Below are 27,575 nucleotides of genomic sequence, written 5' to 3' on the forward strand. Positions count from 1 at the left end.
GATTACAGTGTGAAGGGGGTTAGGTCTGATTACAGTGTGAAGGGTTAGGTCTGATTACAGTGTGAAGTTAGGTCTGTTAGGGTTAGGTCTGATTACAGTGTGAAGGGTTAGGTCTGATTACAGTGTGAAGGGGGTTAGGTCTGATTACAGTGTGAAGGGTTAGGTTAGGTCTGATTACAGTGTGAAGGGTTAGGTCTGATTACAGTGTGAAGGGTTAGGTCTGATTACAGTGTGAAGGGTTAGGGTTAGTCTGATTACAGTGTGAAGGGTTAGGGTTAGGTCTGATTACAGTGTGATTACAGTGTGAAGGGTTAGGTCTGATTACAGTGTGAAGGGTTAGGTCTGATTACAGTGTGAAGGGTTAGGTCTGATTACAGTGTGAAGGGTTAGGGTTAGGTCTGATTACAGTGTGAAGGGTTAGGTCTGATTACAGTGTGAAGGGTTAGGTCTGATTACAGTGTGAAGGGTGAAGGGTTAGGTCTGATTACAGTGTGAAGGGTTAGGGGTCTGATTACAGTGTGAAGGGTTAGGTCTGATTACAGTGTGAAGGGTTAGGTCTGATTACAGTGTGAAGGGTTAGGGGTCTGATTACAGTGTGAAGGGTTAGGTCTGATTACAGTGTGAAGGGTTAGGGTTAGGTCTGATTACAGTGTGAAGGGTTAGGTCTGATTACAGTGTGAAGGGTTAGGTCTGATTACAGTGTGAAGGGTTAGGTCTGATTACAGTGTGAAGGGTTAGGGTTAGGTCTGATTACAGTGTGAAGGGTTAGGTCTGATTACAGTGTGAAGGGTTAGGTCTGATTACAGTGTGAAGGGTTAGGGTTAGGTCTGATTACAGTGTGAAGGGTTAGGGTTAGGTCTGATTACAGTGTGAAGGGTTAGGTCTGATTACAGTGTGAAGGGTTAGGTCTGATTTGTGAAGGGTTAGGTCTGATTACAGTGTGAAGGGTTAGGTCTGATTACAGTGTGAAGGGTTAGGTCTGATTACAGTGTGAAGGGTTAGGTCTGATTACAGTGTGAAGGGTTAGGTCTGATTACAGTGTGAAGGGTTAGGTCTGATTACAGTGTGAAAGGGTTAGGTCTGATTACAGTGTGAAGGGTTAGGTCTGATTACAGTGTGAAGGGTTAGGTCTGATTACAGTGTGAAGGGTTAGGTCTGATTACAGTGTGAAGGGTTAGGTCTGATTACAGTGTGAAGGGTTAGGTCTGATTCTGAAGGGTTAGGTCAGTGTGAAGGGTTAGGTCTGATTACAGTGTGAAGGGTTAGGTCTGATTACAGTGTGAAGGGTTAGGTCTGTTACAGGTCTGATTACAGTGTGAAGGGTTAGGTCTGATTACAGTGTGAAGGGGGTTAGGTCTGATTACAGTGTGAAGGTTAGGTCTGATTACAGTGTGAAGGGTTAGGTCTGATTACAGTGTGAAGGGTTAGGTCTGATTACAGTGTGAAGGGTTAGGTCTGATTACAGTGTGAAGGGTTAGGTCTGATTACAGTGTGAAGGGTTAGGTCTGATTACAGTGTGAAGGGTTAGGTCTGATTACAGTGTGAAGGGTTAGGGATTACAGTGTGAAGGGTTAGGTCTGATTACAGTGTGAAGGGTTGAGGTCTGATTACAGTGTGAAGGGTTAGGTCTGATTACAGTGAAGGGTTAGGTCTGATTACAGTGTGAAGGGTTAGGTCTGATTACAGTGTGAAGGGTTAGGTCTGATTACAGTGTGAAGGGTTAGGTCTGATTACAGTGTGAAGGGTTAGGTCTGATTACAGTGTGAAGGGTTAGGTCTGATTACAGTGTGAAGGGGGTTAGGTCTGATTACAGTGTGAAGGGTTAGGTCTGATTACAGTGTGAAGGGTTAGGTCTGTACAGTGAAGGGTTAGGTCTGATTACAGTGTGAAGGGTTAGGTCTGATTACAGTGTGAAGGGTTAGGTCTGATTACAGTGTGAAGGGTTAGGTCTGATTACAGTGTGAAGGGTTAGGTCTGATTACAGTGTGAAGGGTTAGGTCTGATTACAGTGTGAAGGGTTAGGTCTGATTACAGTGTGAAGGGTTAGGTCTGATTACAGTGTGAAGTGTGGGTTAGGGTTAGGTCTGATTACAGTGTGAAGGGTTAGGTCTGATTACAGTGTGAAGAAGGTCTGATTACAGTGTGAAGGGTTAGGTCTGATTACAGTGTGAAGGGTTAGGGTTGGTCTGATTACAGTGTGAAGGGTTAGGTCTGATTACAGTGTGAAGGGTTAGGTCTGATTACAGTGTGAAGGGTTAGGGTTAGGTCTGATTACAGTGTGAAGGGTTAGGTCTGATTACAGTGTGAAGGGGGTTAGGTCTGATTACAGTGTGAAGGGTTAGGTCTGATTACAGTGTGAAGGGTTAGGGTTAGGTCTGATTACAGTGTGAAGGGTTAGGGGTCTGATTACAGTGTGAAGGGTTAGGTCTGATTACAGTGTGAAGGGTTAGGTCTGATTACAGTGTGAAGGGTTAGGTCTGATTACAGTGTGAAGGGTTAGGGTTAGGTCTGATTACAGTGTGAAGGGTTAGGTCTGATTACAGTTGAAGGGTTAGGTCTGATTACAGTGTGAAGGGTTAGGTCTGATTACAGTGTGAAGGGTTAGGTCTGATTACAGTGTGAAGGTCTGATTACAGTGTGAAGGGTTAGGTCTGATTACAGTGTGAAGGGTTAGGTCTGATTACAGTGTGAAGGGTTAGGTCTGATTACAGTGTGAAGGGTTAGGGTTAGGTCTGATTACAGTGTGAAGGGTTAGGTCTGAGTGAAGGGTTAGGGTTAGGTCTGATTACAGTGTGAAGGGTTAGGTCTGATTACAGTGTGAAGGGTTAGGTCTGATTACAGTGTGAAGGGTTAGGTCTGATTACAGTGTGAAGGGTTAGGTCTGATTACAGTGTGAAGGGTTAGGTCTGATTACAGTGTGAAGGGTTAGGTCTGATTACAGTGTGAAGGGTTAGGTCTGATTACAGTGTGAAGGGTTAGGTCTGATTACAGTTAGGTCTGATTACAGTGTGAAAGTCTGGTTGAAGGGTTAGGTCTGATTACAGTGTGAAGGGTTAGGTCTGATTACAGTGTGAAGGGTTAGGTCTGATTACAGTGTGAAGGGTTAGGTCTGATTACAGTGTGAAGGGTTAGGTCTGATTACAGTGTGAAGGGTTAGGTCTGATTACAGTGTGAAGGGTTAGGGTTAGGTCTGATTACAGTGTGAAGGGTTAGGTCTGATTACAGTGTGAAGGGTTAGGGTTGATTACAGTGTGAAGGGTTAGGTCTGATTACAGTGTGAAGGGTTAGGTCTGATTACAGTGTGAAGGGTTAGGTCTGATTACAGTGTGAAGGGTTAGGTCTGATTACAGTGTGAAGTCTGGTTGAAGGGTTAGGTCTGATTACAGTGTGAAGGGTTAGGTCTGATTACAGTGTGAAGGGTTAGGTCTGATTACAGTGTGAAGGGTTAGGTCTGATTACAGTGTGAGGGTTAGGGTTAGGTCTGATTACAGTGTGAAGGGTTAGGTCTGATTACAGTGTGAAGGGTTAGGTCTGATTACAGTGTGAAGGGGGTTAGGGTTAGGTCTGATTACAGTGTGAAGGGTTAGGTCTGATTACAGTGTGAAGGGAAGGTCTGATTACAGTGTGAAGGGTTAGGTCTGATTACAGTGTGAAGGGTTAGGGTTAGGTCTGATTACAGTGTGAAGGGTTAGGTCTGATTACAGTGTGAAGGGTTAGGGTTAGGTCTGATTACAGTGTGAAGGGTTAGGGTTAGGTCTGATTACAGTGTGAAGGGTTAGGTCTGATTACAGTGTGAAGGGTTAGGGTTAGGTCTGATTACAGTGTGAAGGGTTAGGTCTGATTACAGTGTGAAGGGTTAGGTCTGATTACAGTGTGAAGGGTTAGGGTTAGGTCTGATTACAGTGTGAAGGGTTAGGTCTGATTACAGTGTGAAGGGTTAGGTCTGATTACAGTGTGAGGGTTAGGTCTGATTACAGTGTGAAGGGGTTAGGTCTGATTACAGTGTGAAGGGTTAGGTCTGATTACAGTGTGAAGGGTTAGGTCTGATTACAGTGTGAAGGGTTAGGTCTGATTACAGTGTGAAGGGTTAGGTCTGATTACAGTTAGGGTTAGGTCTGATTACAGTGTGAAGGGTTAGGTCTGATTACAGTGTGAAGGGTTAGGTCTGATTACAGTGTGAAGGGTTAGGTCTGATTACAGTGTGAAGGGTTAGGTCTGATTACAGTGTGAAGGGTTAGGTCTGATTACAGTGTGAAGGGTTAGGGTTAGGTCTGATTACAGTGTGAAGGGTTAGGTCTGATTACAGTGTGAAGGGTTAGGTCTGATTACAGTGTGAAGGGTTAGGTCTGATTACAGTGTGAAGGGTTAGGGTTAGGTCTGATTACAGTGTGAAGGGTTAGGTCTGATTACAGTGTGAAGGGTTAGGTCTGATTACAGTGTGAAGGGTTAGGGTTAGGTCTGATTACAGTGTGAAGGGTTAGGTCTGATTACAGTGTGAAGGGTTAGGTCTGATTACAGTGTGAAGGGTTAGGGTTAGGTCTGATTACAGTGTGAAGGGTTAGGGTTAGGTCTGATTACAGTGTGAAGGGTTAGGTCTGATTACAGTGTGAAGGGTTAGGGTTAGGTCTGATTACAGTGTGAAGGGTTAGGTCTGATTACAGTGTGAAGGGTTAGGTCTGATTACAGTGTGAAGGGTTAGGGTTAGGTCTGATTACAGTGTGAAGGGTTAGGTCTGATTACAGTGTGAAGGGTTAGGGTTAGGTCTGATTACAGTGTGAAGGGTTAGGTCTGATTACAGTGTGAAGGGTTAGGTCTGATTACAGTGTGAAGGGTTAGGTCTGATTACAGTGTGAAGGGTTAGGTCTGATTACAGTGTGAAGGGTTAGGTCTGATTACAGTGTGAAGGGTTAGGTCTGATTACAGTGTGAGGGTTAGGTCTGATTACAGTGTGAAGGGTTAGGTTAGGTCTGATTACAGTGTGAAGGGTTAGGTCTGATTACAGTGTGAAGGGGGTCTGATTTAGGGTTAGGTCTGATTACAGTGTGAAGGGTTAGGTCTGATTACAGTGTGAAGTCTGATTACAGTGTGAAGGGTTAGGTCTGATTACAGTGTGAAGGGTTAGGTCTGATTACAGTGTGAAGGGTTAGGTCTGATTACAGTGTGAAGGGTTAGGGTTAGGTCTGATTACAGTGTGAAGGGTTAGGTCTGATTACAGTGTGAAGGGTTAGGGTCTGATTACAGTGTGAAGGGTTAGGGGTCTGATTACAGTGTGAAGGGTTAGGTCTGATTACAGTGTGAAGGGTTAGGTCTGATTACAGTGTGAAGGGTTAGGTCTGATTACAGTGTGAAGGGTTAGGTCTGATTACAGTGTGAAGGGTTAGGTCTGATTACAGTGTGAGGGTTAGGTCTGATTACAGTGTGAAGGGTTAGGGTTAGGTCTGATTACAGTGTGAAGGGTTAGGTCTGATTACAGTGTGAAGGGTTAGGTCTGATTACAGTGTGAAGGGTTAGGTCTGATTACAGTGTGAAGGGTTAGGTCTGATTACAGTGTGAAGGGTTAGGGTTAGGTCTGATTACAGTGTGAAGGGTTAGGGTTAGGTCTGATTACAGTGTGAAGGGTTAGGTCTGATTACAGTGTGAAGGGTTAGGTCTGATTACAGTGTGAAGGGTTAGGTCTGATTACAGTGTGAAGGGTTAGGTCTGATTACAGTGTGAAGGGTTAGGGTTAGGTCTGATTACAGTGTGAAGGGTTAGGTCTGATTACAGTGTGAAGGGTTAGGGTTAGGTCTGATTACAGTGTGAAGGGTTAGGTCTGATTACAGTGTGAAGGGTTAGGTCTGATTAGTGTGAAGGGTTAGGTCTGATTACAGTGTGAAGGGTTAGGTCTGATTACAGTGTGAAGGGTTAGGGTTAGGTCTGATTACAGTGTGAAGGGTTAGGTCTGATTACAGTGTGAAGGGTTAGGTCTGATTACAGTGTGAAGGGTTAGGGTTAGGTCTGATTACAGTGTGAAGGGTTAGGGTTAGGTCTGATTACAGTGTGAAGGGTTAGGTCTGATTACAGTGTGAAGGGTTAGGTCTGATTACAGTGTGAAGGGTTAGGTCTGATTACAGTGTGAAGGGTTAGGTCTGATTACAGTGTGAAGGGTTAGGTCTGATTACAGTGTGAAGGGTTAGGTCTGATTACAGTGTGAAGGGTTAGGTCTGATTACAGTGTGAAGGGTTAGGTCTGATTACAGTGTGAAGGGTTAGGTCTGATTACAGTGTGAAGTCTGGTTAGGGTTAGGTCTGATTACAGTGTGAAGGGTTAGGTCTGATTACAGTGTGAAGGGTTAGGTCTGATTACAGTGTGAAGGGTTAGGTCTGATTACAGTGTGAAGGGTTAGGTCTGATTACAGTGTGAAGGGTTAGGTCTGATTACAGTGTGAAGGGTTAGGGTTAGGTCTGATTACAGTGTGAAGGGTTAGGTCTGATTACAGTGTGAAGGGGGTTAGGTCTGATTACAGTGTGAAGGGTTAGGTCTGATTACAGTGTGAAGGGTTAGGTCTGATTACAGTGTGAAGGGTTAGGGTTAGGTCTGATTACAGTGTGAAGGGTTAGGTCTGATTACAGTTAGGTCTGATTACAGTGTGAAGGGTTAGGTCTGATTACAGTGTGAAGGGTTAGGGGTCTGATTACAGTGTGAAGGGTTAGGTCTGGTTAGGTCTGATTACAGTGTGAAGGGTTAGGTCTGATTACAGTGTGAAGGGTTAGGTCTGATTACAGTGTGAAGGGTTAGGTCTGATTACAGTGTGAAGGGTTAGTGTGAAGGGTTAGGTCTGATTACAGTGTGAAGGGTTAGGTCTGATTACAGTGTGAAGGGTTAGTCTGATTACAGTGTGAAGGGTTAGGTCTGATTACAGGTCTGATTACAGTGTGAAGGGTTAGGTCTGATTACAGTGTGAAGGGTTAGGGTTAGGTCTGATTACAGTGTGAAGGGTTAGGTCTGATTACAGTGTGAAGGGTTAGGTCTGATTACAGTGTGAAGGGTTAGGGTTAGGTCTGATTACAGTGTGAAGGGTTAGGTCTGATTACAGTGTGAAGGGTTAGGTTAGGTCTGATTACAGTGTGAAGGGTTAGGTCTGATTACAGTGTGAAGGGTTAGGTCTGATTACAGTGTGAAGGGTTGAAGGGTTAGGTCTGATTACAGTGTGAAGGGTTAGGTCTGATTACAGTGTGAAGGGGGTTAGGTCTGATTACAGTGTGAAGGGTTAGGGTTAGGTCTGATTACAGTGTGAAGGGTTAGGTCTGATTACAGTGTGAAGGGTTAGGTCTGATTACAGTGTGAAGGGTTAGGTCTGATTACAGTGTGAAGGGTTAGGTCTGATTACAGTGTGAAGGGTTAGGTCTGATTTGAAGGGTTAGGTCTGATTACAGTGTGAAGGGTTAGGTCTGATTACAGTGTGAAGGGTTAGGTCTGATTACAGTGAAGAAGGGTTAGGTCTGATTACAGTGTGAAGGGTTAGGTCTGATTACAGTGTGAAGGGTTAGGTCTGATTACAGTGTGAAGGGTTAGGTCTGATTACAGTGTGAAGGGTTAGGTCTGATTACAGTGTGAAGGGTTAGGTCTGATTACAGTGTGAAGGGGTTAGGTCTGATTACAGTGTGAAGGGTTAGGTCTGATTACAGTGTGAAGGGTTAGGTCTGATTACAGTGTGAAGGGTTAGGGATTACAGTGTGAAGGGTTAGGTCTGATTACAGTGTGAAGGGTTAGGTCTGATTACAGTGTGAAGGGTTAGGTCTGATTACAGTGTGAAGGGTTAGGTCTGATTACAGTGTGAAGGGTTAGGTCTGATTACAGTGTGAAGGGTTAGGTCTGATTACAGTGTGAAGGGTTAGGTCTGATTACAGTGTGAAGGGTTAGGTCTGATTACAGTGTGAAGGGTTAGGTCTGATTACAGTGTGAAGGGTTAGGTCTGATTACAGTGTGAAGGGTTAGGTCTGATTACAGTGTGAAGGGTTAGGGTTAGGTCTGATTACAGTGTGAAGGGTTAGGTCTGATTACAGTGAAGGGTTAGGTCTGATTACAGTGTGAAGGGTTAGGTCTGATTACAGTGTGAAGGGTTAGGTCTGATTACAGTGTGAAGGGTTAGGTCTGATTACAGTGTGAAGGGTTAGGGTTAGGTCTGATTATAGTGTGAAGGGTTAGGTCTGATTACAGTGTGAAGGGTTAGGTCTGATTACAGTGTGAAGGGTTAGGGTTAGGTCTGATTACAGTGTGAAGGGTTAGGTCTGATTACAGTGTGAAGGGTTAGGGTTAGGTCTGATTATAGTGTGAAGGGTTAGGTCTGATTACAGTGTGAAGGGTTAGGTCTGATTACAGTGTGAAGGGTTAGGTCTGATTACAGTGTGAAGGGTTAGGGTTAGGTCTGATTACAGTGTGAAGGGTTAGGGTTAGGTCTGATATCTGTGTTTTTTCTGTCCTGCCGACTAATAATGTGTGTTTTTCTCTTCTCTCTCTCTGTGTGTGTGTGTGTGTGTGTGTGTGTGTGTGTGTGTGTGTGTGTGTGTGTGTGTGTGTGTGTGTGTGTGTGTGTGTGTGTGTGTGTGTGTGTGTGCAGCAGCCTGACCAAGACAGTGGAGATCTCAGGAGAACACGGTCCTCTGGGGATCCACGTTGTTCCTTATGTCTCCTCTCTCAGCGGACGGTGAGTACATCATCCCTCTCTCTGTCATCCCTTTAATAGTACATCATCCCCCTCTCTGTCATCCCTTTATATGACATCATCCCCCTCTCTGTCATCCCTTTAATAGTACATCATCCTATCATATGACAGCATGGTATTAACCCTAACAGAGACAGAGACAGCATGGTATTAACCCTGACAGAGACAGCATGGTATTAACCCTGACAGAGACAGCATGGTATTAACCCTGACAGAGACAGCATGGTATTAACCCTGACAGAGACAGCATGGTATTAACCCTGACAGAGACAGAGACAGCATGGTATTAACCCTGACAGAGACAGCATGGTATTAACCCTGACAGAGACAGCATGGTATTAACCCTGACAGAGACAGAGACAGCATGGTATTAACCCTAACAGAGACAGAGACAGCATGGTATTAACCCTGATAGAGACAGAGACAGCATGCTATTAACCCTGACAGAGACAGAGACAGCATGGTATTAACCCTGACAGAGACAGCATGGTATTAACCCTGACAGAGACAGAGACAGCATGGTATTAACCCTGACAGAGACAGAGACAGCATGGTATTAACCCTGACAGAGACAGCATGGTATTAACCCTGACAGAGACAGCATGGTATTAACCCTGACAGAGACAGAGACAGCATGCTATTAACCCTGACAGAGACAGAGACAGCATGGTATTAACCCTGACAGAGACAGCATGGTATTAACCCTGACAGAGACAGCATGGTATTAACCCTGACAGAGACAGAGACAGCATGGTATTAACCCTGACAGAGACAGAGACAGCATGGTATTAACCCTGACAGAGACAGCATGGTATTAACCCTGACAGAGACAGCATGGTATTAACCCTGACAGAGACAGAGACAGCATGCTATTAACCCTGACAGAGACAGAGACAGCATGGTATTAACCCTGACAGAGACAGAGACAGCATGGTATTAACCCTGACAGAGACAGCATGGTATTAACCCTGACAGAGACAGCATGGTATTAACCCTGACAGAGACAGAGACAGCATGGTATTAACCCTGACAGAGACAGAGACAGCATGGTATTAACCCTGACAGAGACAGCATGGTATTAACCCTGACATAGACAGTGTAGATATGACTGCATTCCTGACTGCCACTCATCTAGTCTGGAGGAAATGTACTTTAATAAGGGACACAACGTTCTGAACAGAATCTTCCCAAAGCCATCTCCATTCTGTCCTGTCAGTCTGCTGTCCTACAGTTGTCATTTTATGTCTCCGGTGTGTTCAGGGCATTGAGTCTCAGTAAAATGGCTTTATCCCAAACCCATCGTACAGGGTGGTCAGGCAGCCGGATTGGATTCATCTTGTGGACAGGATGCACTGGGCTTCTATTTACATTATCCCTGTTTCTAACTTCACTCCTGGCTCATACCATTTATCTGTGCCAGCCAGTCGCCAGAGCGATAGGTAATGTTTCCACAGATTGTAAATGTGTTATTGTAGTGGTGGTGGTGTGTTGAGCGTGAGGGCAGAGAGAGAACAGAGAGAGAGAGATAGAGATTACATAAACCGAGAGGACACGCACAGCAAGTCAGCGAGACAGAGAGGACATTGAGAGCAAGAGATGGGACACAGAGAGACGACACACAGAGAGAGGGGGGGACAGAGTGAAAGAGGGGACACAGAACGAGAGAGGACACTGAAAGAGCAGACAGCGAGAGAGGACACTCAAAGCGCGAGTGTGGACACTGAAAAGAGAAAGGACAGAGAGAGAGGGTGGATAATGGACACGGAGAGAAAGGACACACAGAGATAGCGAGAGAGAACAATGAGTGAGAGGGAGGACACTGAGGGAGAGGGAGGACAATGAGGGAGAGGGAGGAAACTGATTGAGAGGGAGGACACTGAGTGAGAGGGAGGACACTGAGTGAGAGGGAGGACACTGAGGGAGAGGGAGGACACTGAGGGAGAGGGAGGACACTGAGGGAGAAGGAGGACACTGAGGGAGAGGGATGATACTGAGGGAGAGGGATGATACTGAGGGAGAGGGATGACACTGAGGGAGAGGGAGGACACTGAGGGAGAGGGAGGACACTGAGGGAGAGGGATGATACTGAGGGAGAGGGATGACACTGAGGGAGAGGGATGACACTGAGGGAGAGGGAGGACACTGAGGGAGAGGGATGATACTGAGGGAGAGGGATGACACTGAGGGAGAGGGAGGACACTGAGGGAGAGGGAGGACACTGAGGGAGAGGGATGATACTGAGGGAGAGGGATGACACTGAGGGAGAGGGAGGAAACTGATTGAGAGGGAGGACACTGAGTGAGAGGGAGGACACTGAGGGAGAGGGAGGACACTGAGGGAGAGGGATGACACTGAGGGAGAGGGAGGACACTGAGGGAGAGGGAGGACACTGAGGGAGAGGGATGATACTGAGGGAGAGGGAGGACACTGAGGGAGAGGGATGACACTGAGGGAGAGGGATGATATTGAGGGAGAGGGATGACACTGAGGGAGAGGGAGGAAACTGATTGAGAGGGAGGACACTGAGTGAGAGGTAGGACACTGAGTGAGAGGTAGGACATTGAGTGAGAGGTAGGACACTGAGGGAGAGGGAGGACACTGAGGGAGAGGGAGGACACTGAGGGAGAGGGATGATACTGAGGGAGAGGGATGACACTGAGGGAGAGGGAGGGCACTGAGGGAGAGGGAGGACACTGAGGGAGAGGGAGGACACTGAGGGAGAGGGATGACACTGAGGGAGAGGGAGGACGCTGAGGGAGGACGCTGAGGGAGAGGGAGGACACTGAGGGAGGACACTGAGGGAGAGGGAGGACGCTGAGGGAGAGGGAGGACACTGAGGGAGAGGGAGGACACTGAGGGAGGACACTGAGGGAGGACGCTGAGGGAGGACACTGAGGGAGGACGCTGAGGGAGAGGGAGGACACTAATTGAGAGGGATGACACTGAGGGAGGACACTGAGGGAGCGGGAGGACACTGAGGGAGAGGGAGGACACTGAGGCAGAGGGAGGACACTGAGGCAGAGGGAGGACACTGAGGCAGAGGGATGACACTGAGGGAGAGAGATGACACTGAGGGAGAGGGAGGACACTGAGGGAGAGGGATGATACTGAGGGAGAGGGATGACACTGAGGGAGAGGGAGGACACTGAGGGAGAGGGAGGACACTGAGGGAGAGGGATGATACTGAGGGAGAGGGATGACACTGAGGGAGAGGGAGGAAACTGATTGAGAGGGAGGACACTGAGTGAGAGGGAGGACACTGAGGGAGGACACTGAGGGAGAGGGAGGACACTGAGGGAGAGGGAGGACACTGAGGGAGAGGGATGATACTGAGGGAGAGGGATGACACTGAGGGAGAGGGAGGGCACTGAGGGAGAGGGAGGACACTGAGGGAGAGGGAGGACACTGAGAGGGAGAGGGATGACACTGAGGGAGAGGGAGGACACTGAGGGAGGACGCTGAGGGAGAGGGAGGACACTGAGGGAGGACACTGAGGGAGAGGGAGGACGCTGAGGGAGAGGGAGGACACTGAGGGAGAGGGAGGACACTGAGGTAGGACACTGAGTGAGAGGTAGGACATTGAGTGAGAGGTAGGACACTGAGGGAGAGGGAGGACACTGAGGGAGAGGGAGGACACTGAGGGAGAGGGATGATACTGAGGGAGAGGGATGACACTGAGGGAGGGCACTGAGGGAGAGGGAGGACACTGAGGGAGAGGGAGGACACTGAGGGAGAGGGATGACACTGAGGGAGAGGGAGGACGCTGAGGGAGGATGCTGAGGGAGAGGGAGGACACTGAGGGAGGACACTGAGGGAGAGGGAGGACGCTGAGGGAGAGGGAGGACACTGAGGGAGAGGGAGGACACTGAGGGAGGACGCTGAGGGAGGACACTGAGGGAGGACGCTGAGGGAGAGGGAGGACACTGATTGAGAGGGATGACACTGAGGGAGGACACTGAGGGAGCGGGAGGACACTGAGGGAGAGGGAGGACACTGAGGCAGAGGGAGGACACTGAGGGAGAGGGATGACACTGAGGGAGAGGGATGACACTGAGGGAGAGGGATGACACTGAGGGAGAGGGAGGACACTGAGGGAGAGGGATGATACTGAGGGAGAGGGATGACACTGAGGGAGAGGGAGGACACTGAGGGAGAGGGAGGACACTGAGGGAGAGGGATGATACTGAGGGAGAGGGATGACACTGAGGGAGAGGGAGGAAACTGATTGAGAGGGAGGACACTGAGTGAGAGGAAGGACACTGAGTGAGAGGGAGGACACTGAGGGAGAGGGAGGACACTGAGGGAGAGGGAGGACACTGAGGGAGAGGGAGGACACTGAGGGAGAGGGATGACACTGAGGGAGAGGGAGGGCACTGAGGGAGAGGGAGGACACTGAGGGAGAGGGAGGACACTGAGGGAGAGGGATGACACTGAGGGAGAGGGAGGACACTGAGGGAGGACGCTGAGGGAGAGGGAGGACACTGAGGGAGGACACTGAGGGAGAGGGAGGACGCTGAGGGAGAGGGAGGACACTGAGGGAGAGGGATGACACTGAGGGAGAGGGAGGAAACTGATTGAGAGGGAGGACACTGAGTGAGAGGGAGGACACTGAGGGAGGACACTGAGGGAGAGGGAGGACACTGAGGGAGAGGGAGGACACTGAGGGAGAGGGATGATACTGAGGGAGAGGGATGACACTGAGGGAGAGGGAGGGCACTGAGGGAGAGGGAGGACACTGAGGGAGAGGGAGGACACTGAGGGAGAGGGATGACACTGAGGGAGAGGGAGGACACTGAGGGAGGACGCTGAGGGAGAGGGAGGACACTGAGGGAGGACACTGAGGGAGAGGGAGGACGCTGAGGGAGAGGGAGGACACTGAGGGAGAGGGAGGACACTGAGGTAGGACACTGAGTGAGAGGTAGGACATTGAGTGAGAGGTAGGACACTGAGGGAGAGGGAGGACACTGAGGGAGAGGGAGGACACTGAGGGAGAGGGATGATACTGAGGGAGAGGGAGGACACTGATTGAGAGGGAGGACACTGCGGGAGGACACTGAGGGAGAGGGAGGACACTGAGGGAGAGGGAGGACACTGAGGCAGAGGGAGGACACTGAGGGAGAGGGAGGTCACGGAGGGAGAGGGAGGACACTGAGGGAGGACGCTGAGGGAGGACACTGAGGGAGGATGCTGAGGGAGGACACTGATGGAGGACACTGAGGGAGGACGCTGAGGGAGAGGGAGGACGCTGAGGGAGGAAACTGAGGGAGGACACTGAGGGAGGAAACTGAGGGAGGACGCTGAGGGAGGACACTGAGGGAGAGGGATGACACTGAGGGAGGACACTGAGGCAGAGGGAGGACACTGAGGGAGAGGGAGGACACTGAGGCAGAGGGAGGACGCTGAGGGAGAGGGAGGACACTGAGGGAGGACGCTGAGGGAGGATACTGAGGGAGGACGCTGAGTGAATCTCTTTATCTGTCTGGGAGCTACTACTCTGTCCTGCTTTCACACAACTTTCTAACTTTCTCTGTGTTTCTGAGGGATTTTGCAGCTTTTGTTGGGATGTTTCTTTGGCGATAACCTGTGTGGATTTTTTTTTGTCAAATGCAAATGTTTTTCCTGTTCTCTCTCTCTCCTCTCTCTCTCTCTCTCTCTCTCTCTCTCTCTCTCTCTCTCTCTCTCTCTCTCTCTCTCTCTCTCTCTCTCTCTCTCTCTCTCTCTCTCTCTCTCTCTCTCTCTCTCTCTCTCTCTCTCTCTCTCTCTCTCTCTCTCGATAACCTCTCCTCTCCTCTCCTCTCCTCTCCTCTCTCTCACCCCTCCCTCCCCTCTCCCTCTCTCTCTCCTCTCTCTCTCTCTCTCTCTCTCTCTCTCTCTCTCTCTCTCTCTCTCTCTCTCTCTCTCTCTCTCCTCTCCTCCTCTCTCCTCTCTCTCCTCTCCTCTCCCTCCCCTCTCTCTCTCTCTCTCTCTCCTCTCTCTCCTCTCCTCTCCTCTCCTCTCTCCTCTCCTCTCCTCTCTCCTCTCCTCTCCTCTCCTCTCTCCTCTCTCTCTCTCTCTCTCTCTCTCTCTCTCTCTCTCTCTCTCTCTCTCTCTCTCTCTCTCTCTCTCTCTCTCTGTCTCTGTCTCTGTCTCTGTCTCTCTCTCTCTCTCTCTCTGTGTCTCTCTCTGTCTCTCTCTCTGTCTCTGTGTGTCTCTCTCTACAGGGCTCTGGGCCTGCACATTCGTGGTGTGGAGGAGAACAGTCGTTCTAAGCGAGAGGGGATCTTCCAGGACGATGAGTGCATTGTTAAAATCAATGATACAGAGTTAATGGACAAATCCTTCACTCAGTAAGCAACTCCGCTCTTTGATTCCAGGCAGGGGCCTTTGTGTGGCCCCCTTTGTGTGTGTCCCTTTGTGTGTCCCTTTGTGTGTGTCCCTTTGTGTGTGTCCCTTTGTGTGGCCCCCTTTGTGTCCCCCTTTGTGTGTGTCCCTTTGTGTGTGTCCCTTTGTCCCTTTGTGTGGCCCCCTTTGTGTCCCCCTTTGTGTGTGTCCCTTTGTGTGTGGCCCTTTGTGTGTGGCCCTTTGTGTGTGTCCCTTTGTGTGGCCCCCTATGTGTGGCCCCCTTTGTGTGTGTCCCTTAGTGTGGCCCCCTTTGTGTGTCCCCCTTTGTGTGTCCCCCTTTGTGTGGCCCCCTTTGTGTAGCCCCCTTTGTGTGTCCCCCTTTGTGTCCCCCTTTGTGTGTGTCCCTTTCTGTGTCCCCCTTTGTGTCCCCCTTTGTGTGTGTCCCCCTTTGTGTCCCCCTTTGTGTGTGTCCCTTTGTGTGGCCCCCTTTGTGTCCCCCTTTGTGTGTGTCCCTTTGTGTGGCCCCCTTTGTGTGGCCCCCCCCCCTTTGTGTGGCCCCCTTTGTGTCCCCCTTTGTGTCCCCTTTGTGTGGCCCCCTTTGTGTCCCCCTTTGTGTGGCCCCCTTTGTGTCCCCCTTTGTGTGTGTCCCTTTGTGTGTGTCCCTTTGTGTCCCCCTTTGTGTGTGTCCCTTTGTGTGTGTCCCTTTGTGTCCCCCTTTGTGGCCCCCTTTGTGTGGCCCCCTTTGTGTGTGTCTCTTTGTGTGTGTGTCTCCTTGTCGAGCTGGGTTTATGTTTTTTTATCCCCCTTAGACCACACCTCTCTCCCTTTCTCATGACTGCCTGGCTTGTGTCATAGCTGTTATCAGATGCAGTTTCTCTTGTTTCTTCATATAGTCACTCGTTCATATCAATTGTATCCCAAATCTCCCATTGACAGGAAGTCTTGAGTAATGCAGGAAGTCTTGAGTCATGCAGGGAGTCTTGAGTCATGCAGGATGTCTTGAGTAATGCAGGAAGTCTTGAGTAATGCAGGAAGTCTTGAGTAATGCAGGAAGTCTGAGTAATGCAGGAAGTCTTGAGTAATGCAGGAAGTTCTGAGTAATGCAGGAAGTCTTGAGTAAAGCAGGAAGTCTTGAGTAAAGCAGGAAGTCTTGAGTAATGCAGGAAGTCTTGAGTAATGCAGGAAGTTCTGAGTAATGCAGGAAGTCTTGAGTAAAGCAGGAAGTCTTGAGTAAAGCAGGAAGTCTTGAGTAAAGCAGGAAGTCTTGAGTAATGCAGGAAGTCTTGAGTAATGCAGGAAGTTCTGAGTAATGCAGGAAGTCTGAGTAATGCAGGAAGTCTTGAGTAAAGCAGGAAGTCTTGAGTAATGCAGGAAGTCTTGAGTAAAGCAGGAAGTCTTGAGTAATGCAGGAAGTCTTGAGTAAAGCAGGAAGTCTTGAGTAAAGCAGGATGTCTTGAGTAAAACAGGAAGTGTGAATAGTTCCGTATGTTGTTGTCAGTAGTATGGTTGACTGCCAGTTCTGAGTGGTGTGTTCTCCCCAGGGCACAGGAAGTGTTCCGTCATGCTATGCGGTCCCCCATGGTGCGTCTGGAAGTAGTTCCTGTCTCCAACAGGGAGAGGTACGAGAAGAGCCTGATTGGTCAGCTCTTCAACCAATCAGGCAGTCCCAAAGCCACACCCAAGACTTCCTCTAAGGAGCCTCCTTCAATCAAACCTGCCTTTAAGCCCTCTGACTCTCCTACTGCCCGAATGGCTGAGGACAGCAGCAGCCTAGAGGGCCGACCAATGGGATCCCCCCATCTCGCCCACCCTGTCCCCGTCAGCCTATCGCCTGTCCCCAAGGAGAAGAGTGACAGCCCACTCCTGAAGAGGAGTCCCACCTTCTCTACCCTGGTGGGCTTCACCAGCAAGAAAGGAGGGAAGAGACTGAAGATCGATTTAAAGAAAGGTAAGGAGGTATGAGGAGGAGGAGGGATGATGTGGGATGGGGAGGAGGGATGATGTGGGATGGGGAGGAGGGATGCGGAGGGGGAGGAGGAGGGATGATGTGGGTTGGGGAGGAGGGGGAGGAGGAGGGATGATATGGCACGTGGAGGAGGGATGAGGAGGGGGAGGAGGAGAGATGATGTGGGATGGGGAGGAGGGGGAGGAGGAGTGATGATGTGGGATGTGGAGGAGGGATGAGGAGGGGGGGAGGAGGGATGGGAAGGATGGATGATGTGGGATGGGGAGGAGGGCTGAGGAGGGATGATGTGGGATGGGGAGGAGGTATGAGGAGGGGGAGGATGAGGGATGATGTGGGATGGGGAGGAGGTATGAGGAGGGATGATGTGGGATGTGGAGGAGGGATGAGGAGGGGGAGGAGGAGGGAAGAGGAGGGATGATGTGGGATGGGGAGGAGGGATGAGGAGGGGGAGGAGGAGGGATGATGTGGGACGTGGAGGAGGGATGTGGAGGAATGGGGAGGAGGGATGATGTGGGATGTGAAGGAGGGATGATGTGGGATGGGGAGGAGGGATGATGTGGGATGGTGAGGAGGGATGAGGAGGGGGAGGAGTAGGGATGATGTGGGATGGGGAGGAGGGATAATGTGGGATGGGGAGGAGGGATGAGGACGGGGAGGAGTAGGGATGAGGTGGGATGGGGAGGAGGGATGATGTGGAATGGGGAGGAGGAGGGATGAGGAGGCTGGATGAGGTCATGATTTCAGCCCACTAGGTAGACATCTGGCTGGATGAGGTCGTTATTTCACCACACTAGGTAGACAGATGGCTGGATGAGGTCATGATTTCACCCCACTAGGTAGACAGCTGGCTGGATGAGGTCATGATTTCACCCCACTAGGTAGACAGCTGGCTGGATGAGGTCATGATTTCACCCCACTAGTTAGACAGCTGGCTGGATGAGGTCATGATTTCACCACACTAGGTAGACATCTGGCTGGATGAGGTCGTGATTTCACCACACTAGGTAGACAGATGGCTGGATGAGGTCGTTATTTCACCACACTAGGTAGACAGATGGCTGGATGAGGTCGTTATTTCACCCCACTAGGTAGACATCTGGCTGGATGAGGTCATGATTTCACCCCACTAGGTAGACAGCTGGCTGGATGAGGTCATGATTTCACCCCACTAGGTAGACAGCTGGCTGGATGAGGTCATGATTTCACCCCACTTAGACAGCTGGCTGGATGAGGTCATGATTTCAGCCCACTAGGTAGACAGATGGCTGGATGAGGTCATGATTTCACCCCACTAGGTAGACAGCTGGCTGGATGAGGTCATGATTTCACCCCACTTAGACAGCTGGCTGGATGAGGTCATGATTTCACCCCACTAGGTAGACAGCTGGCTGGATGAGGTCATGATTTCACCCCACTAGTTAGACATCTGGCTGGATGAGGTCATGATTTCACCCCACTAGGTAGACAGATGGCTGGATGAGGTCGTTATTTCACCCCACTAGGTAGACATCTGGCTGGATGAGGTCGTTATTTCACCCCACTAGGTAGACAGATGGCTGGATGAGGTCGTTATTTCACCCCACTACTTAGACAGATGGCTGGATGAGGTTGTTATTTCACCCCACTAGGTAGACATCTGGCTGGATGAGGTCGTTATTTCACCCCACTAGGTAGACATCTGGCTGGATGAGGTCGTTATTTCACCCCACTACGTAGACAGATGGCTGGATGAGGTCGTTATTTCACCCCACTACTTAGACAGATGGCTGGATGAGGTTGTTATTTCACCCCACTAGGTAGACATCTGGCTGGATGAGGTCGTTATTTCACCCCACTACGTAGACAGATGGCTGGATGAGGTCGTTATTTCACCCCACTAGTTAGACATCTGGCTGGATGAGGTCATGATTTCACCCCACTAGGTAGACATCTGGCTGGATGAGGTCATGATTTCACCCCACTAGGTAGACATCTGGCTGGATGAGGTCATGATTTCACCCCACTACGTAGACAGATGGCTGGATGAGGTCGTTATTTCACCCCACTACGTAGACAGATGGCTGGATGAGGTCGTTATTTCACCCCACTAGGTAGACATCTGGCTGGATGAGGTCGTTATTTCACCCCACTAGGTAGACATCTGGCTGGATGAGGTCGTTATTTCACCCCACTACGTAGACAGATGGCTGGATGAGGTCGTTATTTCACCCCACTAGGTCAGTTCAGTTTGTATTGATCCAGCTGTAGCTGGGTGATATGAATTCATTGCAGAAAGCAGAGAGAACTGCTGACATTCACTAAAATGGTTTTGCTAAATGACCAACATAAAACAGAATCACACTGCCCAGACTCGGCTGTCGATGCAAGGCTCATGTCTGTCTGTCACTCACTCACTCACTCACTCACTCACTCACTCACTCACTCACTCACTCACTCACTCACTCACTCACTCACTCACTCACTCACACACACACACACACGCGCGCGCGTTGTGCTGAGTGTGTCTTTTTTCAGTCAGTCTCAGCAGGCTGCTTTTCCTTTAGTGACCACCCCTCTTCTCCTCTCCCCCCTCATCTCATCCACTCCTCCCCCCTCATCCTCTCCTCCCCCTCATCCTCTCCCCTCATCTCATCCACTCCTCTCCTCCCCCTCATCTCATCCACTCTTCCCCCTCATCCTCTCCCCTCATCTCATCCACTCCTCCCCCTCATCCTCTCCTCCCCCTCATCCTCTCCCCTCATCTCATCCACTCCTCTCCTCCCCCTCATCTCATCCACTCCTCCCCCTCATCCTCTCCCCTCATCTCATCCACTCCTCTCCTCCCCCTCATCCTCTCCCCCCATCCCTCATCTCATCTCATCCACTCCTCCCCCTCATCCTCTCCCCTCATCTCATCCACTCCTCTCCTCCCCCTCATCCCCTCATCCCCCTCATCCTCTCCTCCCCCTCATCTCATCCTCTCCTCTCCCCTCATCTCATCCACTCCTCTCCTCCCCCCTCATCCTCTCCTCCCCCTCATCCTCTCCTCCCCACTCATCCTCTCCTCCCCCTCATTCTCTCCTCCCCCCCTCATCCTCCCCTCTCATCCTCTCCTCTCCTCCTGACCCCCACCTGATCACTGCCTGTCCACCAGGAGACGGAGCCTTATGTGGGTTTAAATCTGTGTGTGCGCACGCACACACGCGCACACGCGCACACGCGCACACACACACACACACACACACACACACACACACACACACACACACACACACACACACACACACACACACACACACACACACACACACACACACACACACACACACACACACACACACACACACACACACACACACACATAAAAACAGGTGTTACCTGCTGCCCTTGAATCAGCATGATATCATTGAAACAGATTAGTAGAGCTTTATGTCACAGATCCTGATAACCTCCTAGATGCCCTCATCCCTCGCGATAACCTCCTAGATGCCCTCATCCCTCGCGATAACCTCCTAGACGCCCTCATCCCTCGCGATAACATCCTAGACGCCCTCATCCCTCGCGATAACCTCCGAGACACCCTCATCACTCGCGATAAACTCCAAGACGCCCTCATCACACGCGATAAACTCCAAGACGCCCTCATCACACGCGATAAACTCCAAGACGCCCTCATCACTCGCAATATCTTCTTAGACTCCCTCATCACTCATGATAACCCTGTAGACGCCCTCGTCGCTCGCAATAACCTCCTAGACACCCTCATCACTCGCGATAACCTCCTATCCTAACATCCTATCGCAGGGTCAAGCCAGGTCATATCACAGTGAAGGTGCATATCCTAACGCAGGGTCAAGCCAGGTCATATCACAGTGAAGGTGCATATCCTAACGCAGGTTCAAGTCAGGTCATATCACAGTGAAGGTGCATATCCTGTGTAGTAATGGAGTATTATGGTGTAGTAATATAGTATTATGGTGTAGTAATGGAGTATCATGGTGTAGTAATCGAGTAGTAATGTAGTAATAATATAGTATTATGGTGTAGTAATGTAGTAGCAATGGAATATTATGGTGTGGGAATGTAGTATTATTGTGTAGTAATACAAAATCATTGTTATGGTGTAGTCATTGAGTATTACGGTGTAGTAATGTAGTAGCAATGGAGTATTATGGTGTAGTAATAAGGTATTATGGTGTAGTAATGGGGTATTATGGTGTAGTAATGTAGTAGCATTGGAATATTATGGTGTGGGAATGAGTTATTATGGTGTAGTAATGGGGTATTATGGTGTAGTATTGGGGTATTATGGTGTAGTAATGAGGTATTATGGTGTAGTAATGAGGTATTATGGTGTAGTAATGGGGTATTATGGTGAAGTAATGGGGTATTATGGTGTAGTAATGAGGTATTATGGTGTAGTAATGGGGTATTATGGTGTAGTAATGAGGTATTATGGTGTAGTAATGTGGTATTATGGTGTAGTAATGGGGTATTATGGTGCAATAATGGAGTATTATGGTGTAGTAATGGGGTATTATGGTGTAGTAATGGAGTATTATGGTGTAGTAATGGAGTATTATGGTGTAGTAATGGGGTATTATGGTGCAATAATGGAGTATTATGGTGTAGTAATGGGGTATTATGGTGTAGTAATGGAGTATTATGGTGTAGTAATGGAGTATTATGGTGTAGTAATGGGGTATTATGGTGCAGTAATGTAGTATTATTGTGTAGTAATACAAAATAATTGTTATGGTGCAGTAATATAGTATTATGCTGTAGTAATGGGGTATTATGGTGCAGTAATGGGATATTATGGTGTAGTAATGGGATATTATGGTGTAGTAATGGAGTATTATGGTGTAGTAATGGGGTATTATGGTGCAGTAATGTAGTATTATTGTGTAGTAATACAAAATAATTGTTATGGTGCAGTAATATAGTATTATGCTGTAGTAATGGGGTATTATGGTGCAGTAATGGGATATTATGGTGTAGTAATGGGATATTATGGTGTAGTAATGGGGTATTATGGTGTAGTAATGGGGTATCATGGTGTAGTAATGAGGTATTATGGTGTAGTAATGGGGTATTATGGTGTAGTAATATAGTATTATGGTGTAGTCATGTAGTAGTAATATAGTATTATGACATAATGTAGTAGTAATAGTGTAGTATGGTGTAGTAATGGTGTATTATGGCATAGTAATGTAGCAGTAATATAGTATTATGGTGTAGTAATGTAGTAGTAATATAGTATTATGGTGTAGTAATGTAGCAGTAATATAGTATTATGGTGTAGTAATGGATCATTAATATAGTTTTATGGTGTAGTAATGTAGTTGTAATATTGTATTATGGTGTAGTAATGTAGTAGTATTATAGTATTTTTGTGCAGTAATGTAGTAGCAATATAGTATTATGGTGTAGTAATAGTTCATTATGGTGTCGTAATGCAGTAGTAATATAGTATTTTGGTGGTGTAATGTAGCAGTAATATAGTATTATGGTGTAGTAATGTAGTATTAATATAGTATTATGGTGTAGTAATGTAGTAGTAATATAGTATTATGGTGTAGTAATGTAGCAGTAATATAGTATTATGGTGCAGTAATGTAGTAGTAATATAGTATTATGGTGTAGTAATGTAGTAGTAATATAGTATTATGGTGTAGTAATGTAGCAGTAATAGTGTAGTATGGTGCAGTAATGTAGCAGTAATATAGTATTATGGTGCAGTAATGTAGTAGTAATATAATATTATGGTGCAGTAATGTAGTAGTAATATAATATTATGGTGTAATAATGTAGCAGTAATATAGTATTATGGTGCAGTAATGTAGTAGTAATATAGTATTATGGTGCAGTAATGTAGTAGTAATATAATATTATGGTGTAATAATGTAGCAGTAATATAGTATTATGGTGTAATAATGTAGTAGTAATGTAATATTATGGTGCAGTAATGTAGTAGTAATATAATATTATGGTGTAATAATGTAGCAGTAATATAGTATTATGGTGTAATAATGTAGTAGTAATAGTGTAGTATGGTGTAGTAATGGTGTATTATGGCATAGTAATGTAGCAGTAATATAGTATTATGGTGTAATAATGTAGTAGTAATAGTGTAGTATGGTGTAATAATGTAGTAGTAATATAGTATTATGGTGCAGTAATGTAGCAGTAATATAGTATTATGGTGCAGTAATGTAGTAGTAATATAATATTATGGTGCAGTAATGTAGCAGTAATATAGTATTATGGTGCAGTAATGTAGTAGTAATGTAATATTATGGTGTAATAATGTAGTAGTAATATAATATTATGGTGTAATAATGTAGTAGTAATATAATATTATGGTGTAATAATGTAGTAGTAATATAATATTATGGTGCAGTAATGTAGCAGTAATATAGTATTATGGTGCAGTAATGTAGTAGTAATATAGTATTATGGTGCAGTAATGTAGCAGTAATATAGTATTATGGTGCAGTAATGTAGCAGTAATATAGTATTATGGTGTAATAATGTAGTAGTAATAGTGTAGTATGGTGTAGTAATGGTGTATTATGGCATAGTAATGTAGCAGTAATATAGTATTATGGTGCAGTAATGTAGCAGTAATATAGTATTATGGTGCAGTAATGTAGCAGTAATATAGTATTATGGTGCAGTAATGTAGTAGTAATATAGTATTATGGTGCAGTAATGTAGTAGTAATATAATATTATGGTGCAGTAATGTAGTAGCAATATAGTATTATGGTGTAGTAATAGTTCATTATGGTGTCGTAATGCAGTAGTAATATAGTATTTTGGTGGTGTAATGTAGCAGTAATATAGTATTATGGTGTAGTAATGTAGTATTAATATAGTATTATGGTGTAGTAATGTAGTAGTAATATAGTATTATGGTGTAGTAATGTAGCAGTAATATAGTATTATGGTGCAGTAATGTAGTAGTAATATAGTATTATGGTGTAGTAATGTAGTAGTAATATAGTATTATGGTGTAGTAATGTAGCAGTAATAGTGTAGTATGGTGCAGTAATGTAGCAGTAATATAGTATTATGGTGCAGTAATGTAGTAGTAATATAATATTATGGTGCAGTAATGTAGTAGTAATATAATATTATGGTGTAATAATGTAGCAGTAATATAGTATTATGGTGCAGTAATGTAGTAGTAATATAGTATTATGGTGCAGTAATGTAGTAGTAATATAATATTATGGTGTAATAATGTAGCAGTAATATAGTATTATGGTGTAATAATGTAGTAGTAATGTAATATTATGGTGCAGTAATGTAGTAGTAATATAATATTATGGTGTAATAATGTAGCAGTAATATAGTATTATGGTGTAATAATGTAGTAGTAATAGTGTAGTATGGTGTAGTAATGGTGTATTATGGCATAGTAATGTAGCAGTAATATAGTATTATGGTGTAATAATGTAGTAGTAATAGTGTAGTATGGTGTAATAATGTAGTAGTAATATAGTATTATGGTGCAGTAATGTAGCAGTAATATAGTATTATGGTGCAGTAATGTAGTAGTAATATAATATTATGGTGCAGTAATGTAGCAGTAATATAGTATTATGGTGCAGTAATGTAGTAGTAATGTAATATTATGGTGTAATAATGTAGTAGTAATATAATATTATGGTGTAATAATGTAGTAGTAATATAATATTATGGTGTAATAATGTAGTAGTAATATAATATTATGGTGCAGTAATGTAGCAGTAATATAGTATTATGGTGCAGTAATGTAGTAGTAATATAATATTATGGTGTAATAATGTAGTAGTAATATAATATTATGGTGTAATAATGTAGTAGTAATATAATATTATGGTGCAGTAATGTAGTAGTAATATAGTATTATGGTGTAATAATGTAGTAGTAATATAGTATTATGGTGCAGTAATGTAGCAGTAATATAGTATTATGGTGCAGTAATGTAGTAGTAATATAGTATTATGGTGCAGTAATGTAGTAGTAATATAGTATTATGGTGCAGTAATGTAGCAGTAATATAGTATTATGGTGTAATAATGTAGTAGTAATAGTGTAGTATGGTGTAGTAATGGTGTATTATGGCATAGTAATGTAGCAGTAATATAGTATTATGGTGCAGTAATGTAGCAGTAATATAGTATTATGGTGCAGTAATGTAGCAGTAATATAGTATTATGGTGCAGTAATGTAGTAGTAATATAGTATTATGGTGCAGTAATGTAGTAGTAATATAATATTATGGTGCAGTAATGTAGTAGTAATATAATATTATGGTGTAATAATGTAGTAGTAATATAATATTATGGTGTAATAATGTAGTAGTAATATAATATTATGGTGCAGTAATGTAGTAGTAATATAGTATTATGGTGTAATAATGTAGTAGTAATATAATATTATGGTGCAGTAATGTAGTAGTAATATCGTATTATGGTGCAGTAATGTAGTAGTAATATAATATTATGGTGCAGTAATGTAGCAGTAATATAGTATTATGGTGCAGTAATGTAGTAGTAATGTAATATTATGGTGCAGTAATGTAGTAGTAATATAATATTATGGTGTAATAATGTAGTAGTAATATAATATTATGGTGTAATAATGTAGTAGTAATATAATATTATGGTGCAGTAATGTAGTAGTAATATAGTATTATGGTGTAATAATGTAGTAGTAATATAATATTATGGCATAGTAATGTAGTAGTAATATAATATTATGGTGTAGTAATGTAGTATTAATAGTGTAGTATGGTGTAGTAATGGTGTATTATGGCATAGTAATGTAGCAGTAATATAGTATTATGGTGTAGTAATAGTTCATTATGGTGTCGTAATGCAGTAGTAATATAGTATTTTGGTGTAGTAATGTAGCAGTAATATAGTATTATGGTGCAGTAATGTAGTAGTAATATAGTATTATGGTGTAGTAATGTAGTAGTAATATAGTATTATGGTGTAGTAATGTAGCAGTAATATAGTATTATGGTGCAGTAATGTAGTAGTAATGTAGTATTATGGTGTAGTAATGTAGCAGTAATATAATATTATGGTGCAGTAATGTAGTAGTAATATAATATTATGGTGTAATAATGTAGCAGTAATATAGTATTATGGTGTAATAATGTAGTAGTAATATAGTATTATGGTGCAGTAATAGTTCATTATGGTGTCGTAATGCAGTAGTAATATAGTATTATGGTGCAGTAATGTAGCAGTAATATAGTATTATGGTGTAGTAATGTAGTAGTAATATAATATTATGGTGTAATAATGTAGCAGTAATATAGTATTATGGTGTAATAATGTAGTAGTAATATAGTATTATGGTGCAGTAATAGTTCATTATGGTGTCGTAATGCAGTAGTAATATAGTATCATGGTGCAGTAATGTAGTAGTAATATAATATTATGGTGTAATAATGTAGTAGTAATATAATATTATGGTGTAATAATGTAGCAGTAATATAGTATTATGGTGCAGTAATGTAATAGTAATATAGTATTATGGTGCAGTAATGTAGTAGTAATATAATATTATGGTGTAATAATGTAGTAGTAATATAGTATTATGGTGCAGTAATAGTTCATTATGGTGTCGTAATGCAGTAGTAATATAGTATTATGGTGCAGTAATGTAGTAGTAATATAATATTATGGTGTAATAATGTAGCAGTAATATAGTATTATGGTGCAGTAATGTAGTAGTAATGTAGTATTATGGTGTAGTAATGTAATAGTAATATAGTATTATGGTGTAGTAATGTAGTAGTAATATAGTATTTTGGTGGTGTAATATAGTATTATGGTGTAGTAATGTAGCAGTAATATAATATTTTGGTGGTGTAATATAGTATTATGGTGTAGTAATGTAGCAGTAATATAGTATTTTGGTGGTGTAATATAGTATTATGGTGTAGTAATGTAGTAGTAATATAGTATTTTGGTGGTGTACCACGTTACCCTCAGTTATTACTTGTTTTATATTTTTATTATCTTACAGATTTTAATGCTGTACTTAGATTCTGATTAAGTCCCTTGTTGTGTGTCTCTGTCTCCAGGTCCCGAGGGTCTGGGCTTCACAGTGGTGACCAGGGACTCGTCTGTCCACGGTCCTGGTCCTATCCTGGTCAAGAACATCCTGCCACGCGGGGCCGCCATCAAAGACGGACGCCTGCAGTCAGGTGATCGGATCCTGGAGGTGAGTGACAGCTCAGACAGCCAATCAGTTGGTGAGGGACAGCCCACACAGCCAATCAGATGAGTTTAGTGGTGGGGTTTTAAGCATTATCCAATCACAAAATCAGACCGACATCACGTTATCATATCACACCACAAAACTGATATCAACACGAACTGAGTCCATCCTGTTTGTCCAAAATCAATTCCCATCTGGAACAATAAAGTTTCCATTTGAACTTGATTTCCCATGATATTGGATATGTGGATAACTGGTCAAGACATACAGTTGAACATCTTCTACTTTCTGTAGACTTCCTTTGTGTTTTGAGGGGAAAGTGTAAATGAAGGACTGGTTGTTCATCCTGTTTTTAATGTGAGACTCCTGGTGATTT

General features: G+C 45.1%; 1 protein-coding gene across 1 annotated transcript in view; it reads left to right on the forward strand.

Moving 5' to 3' along the window:
- The window catches only part of LOC124044484 (partitioning defective 3 homolog B-like), a 249,262-nt gene that overhangs the window by 25,334 nt on the left and 196,353 nt on the right, over positions 1 to 27,575 (forward strand). The window contains 4 exon segments of the mRNA XM_046364112.1: positions 8,600 to 8,686; positions 14,905 to 15,030; positions 16,567 to 16,973; positions 27,063 to 27,202. Of these exon segments, the coding sequence (XP_046220068.1) occupies positions 8,600 to 8,686; positions 14,905 to 15,030; positions 16,567 to 16,973; positions 27,063 to 27,202 (760 nt within the window).

This window comes from Oncorhynchus gorbuscha, linkage group LG09 (assembly GCF_021184085.1).
Source record: "Oncorhynchus gorbuscha isolate QuinsamMale2020 ecotype Even-year linkage group LG09, OgorEven_v1.0, whole genome shotgun sequence".
Lineage (NCBI taxonomy): Eukaryota > Metazoa > Chordata > Actinopteri > Salmoniformes > Salmonidae > Oncorhynchus > Oncorhynchus gorbuscha.